This window comes from Macaca fascicularis, chromosome 8 (assembly GCF_037993035.2).
Source record: "Macaca fascicularis isolate 582-1 chromosome 8, T2T-MFA8v1.1".
Taxonomy (NCBI): Eukaryota; Metazoa; Chordata; class Mammalia; order Primates; family Cercopithecidae; genus Macaca; species Macaca fascicularis.
Genome location: NC_088382.1, coordinates 42,550,139 through 42,562,867, shown reverse-complemented (window position 1 = coordinate 42,562,867; position 12,729 = coordinate 42,550,139). Strand labels below are relative to the sequence as shown.

The following is a 12,729-nucleotide window of genomic DNA, read 5'->3' as shown; positions in this document are numbered from 1 at the left end:
TCATATCCAGCATCTCCAACAGGGAGCCATAATACCTGACTCAGGTCTGTTCCCATCCTCCCTCTACCCCACCAAATCCCTGCCACCACTATAGTCAATCTGTTATTACATCTTTTTTCTGTCACATCAGCATTTTCTCAAAAACAGAAAAGGGAGGCTTGTTTCCAAGATGGCCAAACAGGAACAGCTCTGGTCTGCAGCTCCCAGCAAGATCAATGCAGAAGAGCAGTGATTTCTGCATTTCCAACCTGGTTCATCTCACTGGGACTGGCTGGAGAGTGGGTGCAGCCCACAGAGGGTGAACTGAAGCAGGGTGGGGTGTCATCTCATGTGGGAAGTGCAAGGGGTTGGGAGATTTACCTTTCCTAGCCAAGGGAAGCTGTGACAGACTGTACCTGGAGAAACTGTACACTCCTGACCAAATACTGTACTTTTCCCACAATCTTAGTAAGCAGCAGACCAGGAGATATTCTCCTGTGCCTGGCTCAGCAGGTCCCATGCCCATGGAGCCTTGCTCACTGCTAGCGCAGCAGTCTGAGATTAACCTGCAATGCGGCAGCTTGATGAGGGGAGGGTCATCCGCCATTACTGAGGCTCGAATAGCCTACAGTGTAAACAAAGTGGCCAGGAAGCATGAACTGGGCGGACCTCACCACAGTTCAGCAAGGCCTACTACTTTTATAGATTCCACCTCTGGGGGCAGGGCATAGTAGAACAAAGGCAGCAGACAGCTTCTGCAGACTTAAATGTCCCTGTCTGACAGCTCTGAAGAGAGCAGTGGTTCTCTCAGCATGGCGTTCGAGCTCTGAGAATGGACAGACTGCCTCCTCAAGCAGGTCCCTGACCCCCATGTAGCCTGACTGGGAAACACCTCCCAGTAGGGGCCGACAGACACCTCAAACAAGCAGGCGCCTCTCTGGGATGAAGCTTCCAGAGGAAGGATCAGGCAGCAATATTTGCTGTTCTGCAGCCTACACTGGTGATACTCAGGCAAACAGAGTCTGGAGTGGACCTACAGCAAACTACAACAGACCTGCAGCTGAGGGGTCTCACTGTTAGAAGGAATTAACAAACAGAAAGAAATAGCATCAACATCAACAAAAAGGACATCCACACCAAAACCCCACCCATAGGTCACCAACATCAAAGACCAAAGGTAGATAAAACCACAAAGATGGGGAGAAACCAGAGCAGAAAAGCTGAAAATTCAAAAAAAAAAAAAAAAAAAAGAGCACCTCTTCTCCTCCAAAGAATTGCAGCTCCTCACCAGCAAGGGAACAAAATTGGATGGAGAATGAGTTTGACAAGTTGACAGAAGTAGACTTCAGAAGGTCGGTAATAATAAAACTTCTCCGAGCTAAAGGAGCACATTCTAACTCATCACAAGGAAGCTAAAAACCTTGAAAAAAGGTTAGACAAATGGCTAACTAGAATAAACAGTGTAGAGAAGACCTTAAATGATCTGGTGGAGCTGAAAACCATGGCATGAGAGCTTCATGACACATGCACAAGCTTTCAATTCAATCAAGTGGAAGAAAGGATATCAGTGATTAAAGATCAAATTAGTGAAATAAAGTGAGAAGACAAGATTAGAGAAAAAAAAAGAGTGAAAAGAAACTAACAAAGCCTCCAAGAAATATGGGACTATGTGAAAAGACCAAGTATACATTTGATTGGTGTACTGGAAAGAGACGGGGAGAATGGAACCAAGTTAGAAAACACTCTTCAGGATATTATCCAGGAGAACTTCCCTAACCTAGCAAGGCAAGCCAACATTCAAATTCAGGAAATACAGAGAACACCACAAAGATACTCCTCGAGAAGAGCAACCCCAAGACACATAATTGTCAGATCCGCCAAGGTTAAAATGAAGGAATAAATGTTAAGGGTAGCCAGAGAGATAGGTTGGATTACCAACAAAGGGAAGCCCGTCATACTAACAGCAGATCTCTCAGCAGAAACCCTACAAGCCAGAAGAAGTGGGGGCCAATATTCAACATTCTTAAAGAAAAAAATTTTCAACCCAGAATCTCATATCCAGCCAAACTAAGCTTCATAAGTGAAGGAGAGATAAAATCCTTTACAAACAAGCAAATACTGAGAGATTTTGTCACCACCAGGCCTGCCTTACAAGAGCTCCTGAAGGAAACACTAAACATGGAAAGGAACAGCCAGTACCAACCACTGCAAAAACATGCCAAATGGTAAGCACCATCAATGTTATGAAGAAACTGCATCAAGTAACGGGCAAAATAACCAGCTAACATGATAATGACAGGATCAAATTCACACATAACAGTATTAACCTTAAATGTAAATGGACTAAATGCCCAAATTAAAAGACACAGACTGGCAAATTGGATAAAGAGTCAAGACCCATTGGTGTGCTGTATTTAGGAAATCCATCTCATGTGCAAAAACGTACATAGGCTCAAAATAAAGGGATGGAGGATGATCTACCAAGCAAATGGAAAGCAAAAAAATTTAAAAATTAAAAAAAAAAAAAAAAACAGGGATGGCAATCCTAGTCTCTGAGAAAACAGACTTTAAACCAACAAAGATCAAAAGAGACAAAGAAGGCCACTACATAATGGTAAAGGGATCAATTCAACAAGAAGAGCTAACTATCCTAAATATATATGCACCCCATACAGGAGCACCCAGATTCATAAAGCAAGTCCTTAGAGACCTACAGAGACTTAGACTCCCACACAATAATAATGAGAGACTTTAACACCCCACTGTCAACATTAGACAGATCAATGAGAGAGAAGGTTAATAAGGATATCCAGGACTTGAACTCAGCTCGGGACCAAGTGGACCTAGTAGACATCTACAGAACTCTCCACCCCAAAACAACAGAATATACATTCTTCTCAGCACCACATCGCACTTATTCTAAAGTTGAACACATTGTTGGTAATAAAACACTCCTCAACAAATTTAAAAGAACAGAAATCACAACAAACTCTCTCTCAGACTACAGTGCAATCAAATTAGAACTCAGGATTAAGAAACTCACTCAAAACCACACAACTACATGGCAACTGAACAACCTGCTCCTGAATGACTACTGGGTAAATAAAATAACAAAATGAAGGGAGAAATAATGATGTTCTTTGAAACCAATGAGAACAAAGACACAATGTGCCAGAATCTCTTGAACACATTTAAAGCAGTGTGTAGAGGGAAATTTATAGCACTAAATGCCCACAAGAGAAAGCAGAAAAGATCTAAAATTGACACCCTAACATCACAATTAAAAGAACTAGAGAAGCAAGAGCAAACACATTCAAAAGCTAGCAGAAGGCAAGAAATAACTAAGATCAGAGCAGAACTGAAGGAGATAGAGACACATAAAACCCTTCAAAAAATCAATGAATCCAGGAGCTGGTTTTTTGAAAAGATCAACAAAGTTGATAGACCACTAGCAAGATTAATAAAGAAGAAAAGGGAGAAGAATCAAATAGACACAATAAAAAAATGATAAAGGGGATATCACCACCAATCCCACAGAAATACAAACTACCATCAGAGAATACTATAAACACCTCTACGCAAATAAACTAGAAAATCTAGAAGAAATAGATAAATTCCTGGACACACACACCCTCCCAAGACTAAACCAGGAAGAAATTGAATCTCTGAATAGACCAATAACATGTTCGAAATTGAGGCAATAATTAATAGCCTACCAACCAAAAAAAGTCCAGGACCAGACGGATTCACAGCCAAATTCTACCATAGATACAAAGAGGAGCTGGTATCATTCCTTCTGAAACTATTTCAAACAATAGAAAAAGAGGGAATCCTCCCTAACTCATTTTATGAGGCCAGCATCATCGTGATACCAAAGCCTAGTAGAGACATAACAAAAAAAGAGAATTTTAGGCCAATATCCCTGATGAACATCATGTGAAAATCCTCAAAAAATTACTGGCAAACCGGATCCAGCAGCACATCAAAAAGCTTATCTACCACGATCAAGTCGGCTTCATCCCTGGGATGTAAGGCTGGTTCAACATATGCAAATCAATAAATGTAATCCATCACATAAACAGAACCAATGACAAAAACCACATGATTATTGATGCAGAATAGATGCAGAAAAGGCCTTTGACAAAATTCAACAGCCCTTCATGCTTAAAAAAACTCTCAATAAACTAGGTATTGATGGAATGTATCTCAAAATAATAAGAGCCATTTATGACAAATCCACAGCCAATATCACAGTGAATGGGCAAAAATGGGAAGCATTCCCTTTGAAAACGCGCACAAGACAAGGATGCCCTCTCTCACCACTCCTATTCAACATAGTGTTAGAAGTTCTGGCCAGGGCAATCAGGCAAGAGAAAGAAATAAAGGATATTTGATTAGGAAATGAGGAAGTCAAATTGTCCCTGTTTGCAGATGACATGTTGTATATTTAGAAAACCCCATCGTCTCAGCCCAAAATCTCCTTAAGCTGATAAGCAACTTCAGCAAAGTCTCAGAATACAAAATCAATGTGCGAAAATCACAAGCATTCCTATACACCAATGATAGATGAACAGAGAGCCAAATCATGAGTGAATTCCCATTCACAACTACTACAAAGAGAATAAAATACCTAGGAATGCAACTTACAAGGTATGTGAAGGACCTCTTCAAGGAGAATTACAAAGCACTGCTCAACGAAATAAAAGAGGACACTAACAAATGGAAGAACATTTCATGCTTATAGATAGGAAGAATCAATATCATGAAAATGGCCATACTGCCCAAAGTAATTTATAGATTCAATGCTATCCCCATCAAGCTACCAATGACTTTATTTGCAGAATTGGAAAAAACTACTTTAAAGTTCATATGGAACCAAAAAAGAATCCGTGTTGCCAAGACAATCCTAAGCAAAAAGAACAAAGCTGGAGGCATCACACTACCTGACTTCAAACTATACCACAAGGCTACAGTAACCAAAACAGCATGGTACTGGTACCAAAACAGATATATAGACCAATGGAACAGAAAAGAGGCCTCAGAAATAACACCACACATCTATAACCATCTGATCTTTGACAAACTTGACAAAAACAAGAAATGGGGAAAGGATTCCCTATTTAATAAATGGTGCTGGGAAAGCTGGCTAGCCATATGTAGAAAGTTGAAATTGGATCCCTTCCTTACACTATACACAAAAATTAACTCAAGATGGGTTAAAGACTTAAATGTAAGACCTAACACCAGAAAAACCCTAGAAGAAAACCTAGGCAATACCATTCAGGACATAGGCATGGGGAAAGACTTCACAACTACAACACCAAAAGCAATGGCAACAAAAGCCAAAATAGACAAATGGAATCTAACGAAACTAAAGAGCTTCTGCACAGCAAAAGAAACTATCATTAGAGTGAACAGGCAACCTACAGAATGGGAGAAAATCTTTGTAATCTACCCATCTAACAAGAGCTAATATCCAGAATCTACAAAGAACTTAAACAAATTTACAAGAAAAAAAACAACCCCATGAAAAAGTGGGCAAAGGGTATAAACAGACACTTCTTAAAAGACGACATTTATGCAGCCAACAGACATATGAAAAAATGCTCATCATCATTGGTCATCAGAGAAATGTAAATAAAAACCACAATGAGATACCATCTCACGCCACTTAGAATGGCGATCATTAAAAAGTCAGGAAACAACAGATACTGGAGAGGATATGGAGAAATAGGAACGCTTTTACACTGTTGGTGGGAGTGTAAATTAGTTTAACCAATGTAGAAGACAGTGTGGTGATTCCTCAAGGATCTAGAACTAGAAATACCATTTGACCCAGCCATCCCATTACTGGGCATATACCCAAAGGATTATAAATCATTGTTACTATAAAGACACATGCACACATATGTTTATAGTGGCACTATTCACTATAGTAAAGACTTGGAACCAACCGAAATGTCCATTAATGATAGAATAGATAAAGAAAATATGGCACATATACACCATGGAATACTATGCAGCCATAAAAAAGGATGAGTTTATGTCCTTTGCAGGGACATGGATGAAGCTGGAAACCATCATTCTCAGCAAACTATCACAAGGACAGAAAACCAAACACCGCACATTCTCACTGATAGGTCAGAGTTGAACAATGAGAACACATGGACACAGGTCGGGGGACATCACACACCAGGGCCTGTTGGGGGCTGGGGGGCTGGGGGAGGGATAGCATTAGGAGAAATACCTAATGTAAATGACGAGTTGATGGGTGCAGCAAACTGACATGGCACATGTATACCTATGTAACAAACCTGCACGTTGTGCACATGTACCCTAGAACTTAAATAAAAAAAAAAAAAAAAAAAACTAAAAACATACATACACACACAAAAACCAAAGGAAACTCCCTATCTCTATGCAGCCATAGTTCTGCTTCTCATTATTTTTCATATAAACTATTTGCTGTAGCTTCCTAATAGTCATTAGGCTATCATAATCATTAAGCGGTTAATTTCTCAAAACGATATACACATGCCCTATCCCTCTCCCAAGCTCAGGGCCCTCCATTTCTCAACACTGCTTATAGTCTTAATAAGATGTTCAAATGCAATGTGAGCTCTCTAACTTTCCCTCATACTCTTCCCAAAGATCTTTGGGTTATCGTCCACCATATTCCTTTTCTCTTCCGCCTAAAAGAGTAAGTTAACCTTTTCTTTGGGAGAATTACTTAGTATCTTATACACAATAAACCACTTGTTTACGTCTTTTTTTTTTCTTTTTTGAGACAGTGTCTCGTTCTGTCACCCAGGCTGGCATGCAGTGGCACCATCTCGGCTCACTGCAACCTCTGCCTCCCGGGTTCAAGCAATTCTCCTGCCTCACCCTCCCGAGTAGCTGGGATTACAAGTGCATGCCACCACGCCCAGCTAATTTTGTATTTTTTAGTAGAGACGGGGTTTTACCATGTTGGCCAGGCTGGTCTCGAACTCCTGACCTCAGGAGTTTGATCCACCTGCCTCAGCATCCCAAAGTGCTGGGAATACAGAGAGCCACCACGCCCAGCCTGTTTACGCCTTTCATCTCTCTTTTCTTCTCCTTAAGAAATTTTCCGTCAACCAAAATATTTTGTTTTCTCTTTCTTCAAAATATTCATGTAAGCCTCTTTTTTCTCTGAGGGATGTTTTTGAAAAAGTCCATAATTGCTACCTCTAGTTTCTCATAATCCACCTCTTTCCAATGCCATGTAGTCTAGTTTTACTAGTTTAGCTGAAGCTGTCCTCTTGAATGTCACAAATGACTTCCAAGCCAGCCTTTCCCAATTGGGTTTACATCAGAGAATTAAACCCTATAGAAAATCATTTCAATTATTTAATAATTCTCTGAAGAGTAGCAAAGCTAGGACTATTTTCCATAAAGTATTTGCCAGCTCTGCAACATTATAAGATCTGTATTAAATCCCTATCCCATATTCCTCATGATCATCCCACTTCTCTGATAAACCCTAACTGATATAAATCAGCTACAGATTTACTTATTTTTGTGACATCTGCCCTAATGATATAGGTCCTGCTGGTCCTGCCAACTTAATATTATAAATCAGTCTTCAGGAGATAAGTCCCTGTTTTTTGTTCTAACTCCCATTTACCAAAGACTACTTGAGACATTAAAACCAAACTTTAATTAAGCCACAGGAGAGCATCTGTTTACTTAAGACAATTAAAAAAATTAATAATAACTCCATGTATTTTTCTCATACTCCATTTTCTATTATGAGTAAACAGCTTCATAGAAACAAAATAAAATCCAAAACTAAAGAATAAAAATTTACCTCTGTTTAAGGTGCACAGTGTACGGTTTCTCATCTATTGGAATAATATAGGATATTTGTTCCTAGAGAATTGAAAACAACCGAGAGTGAAGACAAATTCAATACAAGAAGCAAAACAATAGTTTTATATCAATTAATCTCTTCCAACAATGCTTAAAACATCTTCATTACATTTCTCAGACTACATGTGATTTAAAATCTGCAGCAAAACATCAAAAAAATAAATATTTATTTTATAATGGACTTTTACTATTTCCACACAAATAAACCCAGTCTAAGGATTGACATAGGATTAAAAATCTACCTGTAACTAACCTGTAACCTCTTATGAATGAATAGGCCACGCGCTACGCTAAAATATCTATTTAGGTGGCATCATTGGGATAAGAGGATAGTCCACATCAGTGAAGCTTACTCTGTCCATCATAAAAATTATTTAACCATTTTCTTAAAAACTCTCCTAAGATGTATTGCCTTTTCCCTATATTTTAAACAGATTATTGAACAAAATTTAATATTGTCTTTGATTTTATCTCTACTATTTTCAAGTTAGAATATGAATGACAATAGGTTGGAATATCTGTATGTCAGTGAACCTCAGTGATGAGATTTTGTACAGCAAAAGGGAACATGTGAAAAGCAAGAGTTAGAGAAACAGAGGAAAAAATTAGTTAAAACGTATAAAAATGAAAAGGACACAAATATCAAAACACAGAAAAAAGATAAGCATTCCAGGATCTCTGAAAATAAGAAGCAACCAGGGTACCATACAGATCAAAGAAGAATGAGGTAGGTTGTTGCCAGGTCAGAAATGAAACCAGAGTCAATATCATTGGTGGTAAGTCAACTTGATATCATGTACCCTACGATACGATGTCATGAGGAGAGCACCTCATCTCTATGTTAATCTTCCCTAAAATTCACTGAACATGAGAAAATATTGACAAATGCAAATCGAGGGGTGTTCTACAAAGTACCTGACCTCCTCAGAACTGTCAAGGTCATGAAATTCCAGGAAAGACTGAGAAACAGAGCAAAGGAGCCTGAGAGGGGGGCATGCTGGGTAGTATCGTGGATTGGATCCCAGAACAAAATGGACAGTAGAAGAAAAACTGGTTGAAATCCAGAAATCTAAATAAAGCAGTTTCCTTACTAGTAATGTATCAATATTAATTTCTTGTATTTAATAAATATAATGTATCCATGTAGCTATATAAGAGCTAACATTACAGGAAACTGAGTGAACAGTATATATGGGAACTCTGTAGTCTTTTAGCAATTTTTCTGTATATCTAAAATTCTTCCAAAATTTCAAAAGTTAATTTTTAAAAAAGAAAAACCAGACATAAATTGAGAAAAGAACCAAAACAGGCATATGGCAAATATAAAGCAGAAGCACCAAAGAGAAAATCCTAATCCTGAAACATCAGAGCATCCTACTTTTTAAATTTGCATTGGTGACACTAGCTCTTTAGTGAGCCTGATCTGAATGTGATAACTGAACACAGATGCTTGAGCATCTTTATATTTTTATTTATTTATTTTTTTTTTTTTTAATTTTTTTGCAACAGAGTTTCACTCTTGTTGCTCAGGTTGGAGTGCAATGGCGCCATCTCAGCTCACAGCAAATTTTGCCTCCTGGGTTCAAGTGATTCTGCTGCAGCCTCCCAAAGAGCTGGGATTACAGGCATGTGCCACAACGCCCGGCTAATTTTGTATTTTTAGAAGAGATGGTGTTCCTCCATGCTGGTTAGGCTGGTCTCGAACTACCAACCTTAGGTGATCCGCCCGCCTCAGCCTCCCGAAGTGCTGGGATTACAGGCGTGAGCCACCGTGCCCGGCCCCATCTTTATCTTATTTTAAGGAGGATTTGATGTGCAAGCAGTTTCCCTGAGCAGTTCTTAGATGAATATTTTTCTCAAAACCAAAACTTAGTAACCATTATTAGTATCCCAGATAATACTTCTTTTAGCTATACTTTCACTATGGATGTTATCATGAAATACCTTGATTTGCAGGCTATATAGAGAAGTTCAGGTAGATCTTAGAGTGTAGATGAGTTGATTAATGGAGGCCATAAGATAATTTACTAAACAATTACGATAAATTTGTGTTTGCCTCCTCAACAAAGAGGTACCAAAACAGTGAGCAGATAAGTACATGTCAAACAGAGAATCTAGGAGAGAAAACTAGAATTTCAAAAGGGAAGGGACAGGGAACCTCTGAGGCCTGGAAGGAAAGGGAAGCAAAGAAGCAGCTGGGCTGGCCAGGAGAAGTCCCCATTGTAGAGAAGAAGCAAGCGAGAGGTATTCCACGGTCCAGGGTCCCTCCATGAATGCCTGCAATACAAGCCACAGGGGAGCCCCTGACCCTTCACGGGCCCTGCCTAGCTGCACTCCTGGTGACTGAATTGTTTCAGAGGGAATTCACACTGAGTCCCACTCACCCTTCGATACCCAAGCAGAGGCAGCACAGCCCCATGTTGAAAGACCAGCCCCAGCAGATCGCATCCTGCCCTGGGACCCAGCAGACCCATTTCCACAGCCCTGGAGCCCTGCTGACATCCCATGTCCACCCACAGGGCTATCACAGCACAATGCCAGCTGAACGAGTGGGGCACCTGGGTCCCCAGCACTCTAGCCCACAAAGTGTACTACGCCCCAGAGAAGAGGTGATGTAGCACATTGGGAAGACTGCCCCCAGGACAAAGGGAGATGAAGCATGCACTCCCCAGAGCCTGAGAGCCATATGCCTGGGGCTGCCAACACTGACGGCAACCCCACACGCTCCCAGCAGCAGAGCCACAGCACAGTTGCATGGGCCTTCAGTAAGCCTGAGGACTGGCCCATCCAAACGCAGTCCTTGGGCCTGAGGGCAAGCTCAGGCCACCCAACACCCCTGGTGCCTACATGCACTATCCAGGGATCTGATTTCTGGCCAGCCCCATCTGCTACCAGCACCAGTGCCCATGCATGCCTCCCAGGGGCCTGGAAAATGGCCCACCTAGCCTGCCACAACCCCGACCAGTGCCCACCCACATGCACCAGCCAGGAGCCTGGAACTGGCTGACCTAACCTACTGCCACCACTAATGGTGTTCACATGCACCACCAGACAGCCTGAGGACTGGCCCACTGCTGCCACTGCCACTGCTGCTGTCACACACTGCCCAGGGCCCCATCCACCTGACCTGCCACTGCCACCACTGTGGACTGGCTTGCCTGGTTCCCCCATCCCCAGTAAAGCCTCACCACAGTCCCCAGTCACAAACATAGCCTAATCTACTGGGAAACTCACAGTCATCACTGATGTTGATTACAGTTGAAGAAATCATGTAGATATTACATCTCTGCACATGACAACAATATCTGCTTCTGATGTGAGTCTCAAGAAGCTTCCAACTGTGGTGGAAGGCAAAGGGGAGCAGATCACATGATGAGAGAGGAAGAAAGAGAGAGGGGGAGGCGCCAGGTCTCAACTAATAGATCAAGAATTCACTAATTACCATGAGGATGCCACTAAGCCATTCATGAGGGACATCATGACCCAAACACCTCCAATAAGGCCCCACCTCCACCACTGGGGTCCAATTTCAACATGGGGTTTGGGAGAACAAACATCTAAACAATGGCATGGTCAGAAAAAAAAATATTTGAACAAATAATGGCCAAAACCATCCAAAATTTGAGGGAAAACATTAGTCTACACATCTAAAATCTCAGTCAACCTCAAGTAGAAAAAAAATACAAGAAGATACACACCAAGATACATCATTTAATATGTTGAAAGTCAAACATAAAGAGAAAATCTTGAAAATATCAAGAAAAAAACTCATCATGTACAAGGAAGTTGTATTAATACAATTAGTGGCAGATTGTTCATTTGAAATAATGTAGGCCAGAAGGCAGTGAAGACATAAAAAGTGCTGAAAGAAAAAAAAAATCTATCAACTAACAATTTTATATCCAGCAAAATCTGTTTTTAAAATGGTGAAATAAAGTCCTGTCTCACAAGAAATACTGAAGAAATTTATTTAGGCTAATAGGAAATAACACTAGATGGTAACTCAAAAAGCAGGGTAAATTTGTGAGCTAACATAAAAGACTTTAATAGTTTTTCTAATTTCTCCTTTCAGTGTCTTTAAAAGATACAGCACTGTGAAAAAGCAATAACTATGATGATATATATTTGGGTTTAAAAAATATGGATGTAATAATGTGACAAGAACAGTACAGAGAAGAAAGAATTCCATTATATAGGAGCAAAGTTTCTATATTTTATCAGAAATAAATATTAATCTAAAGTAAATCATGATATTTAAGATATGTTATAATACCTGGATCACCACAAAGAAAATAAGTAGTAAAAATAGCAAAATATTGAGTATAAATTCAACCATATAAATACCTATATTTGATGCAAATGATCTAAAAATCCAAACCAAAAAGCAGAGACAGATTGTACAATGTATTAAAAACTAACCTCCAATTGGGCCAGGCGCAGTGGCTCATGCCTGTTATCCCAGTACTTTGGAAGGCCGAGGCGAGCAGATCACCTGAGGTCAGGAGTTTCAGACCAGCCTGACCAACATGGAGAAACCCTGTCTCTACTAAATATACAAAATTAGCCAGGCGTGGTGGTGCATGCCTGTAATCCCAGCTACTCAGGAGGCTGAGACAGGAGAATCACTTGAACCCGGGAGGCGGAGGTTGCGGTCAGCCGAGATGGCGCCACTACACTCCAGCCTGGGCAAGAAGAGCAAAACTCCATCTCAAAAAATAAAAAGTAAAAAATAACCTCCAATTACATGCTGTCTACAAGGGGAACACCTTAGATTCAATATCCAAATAAGTTGAAAATAAAAGAATGGAAATATATATATTGTAAAAAGTAACCATAAAAAGAAGTTATACTAATATC

At 40.2% G+C, this 12,729-nt stretch overlaps 1 protein-coding gene across 1 annotated transcript in view; it reads right to left on the bottom strand.

Annotated features, from left to right (window-relative positions):
- The window catches only part of LOC102121434 (disintegrin and metalloproteinase domain-containing protein 32), a 170,976-nt gene that overhangs the window by 135,328 nt on the left and 22,919 nt on the right, over window positions 1-12,729 (bottom strand). Inside the window, exon 3 of the mRNA XM_005563131.5 lies at window positions 7,811-7,872. Coding sequence (XP_005563188.4) covers window positions 7,811-7,872 — 62 coding nt within the window. The remainder of the gene's footprint in view (window positions 1-7,810; window positions 7,873-12,729) is intronic.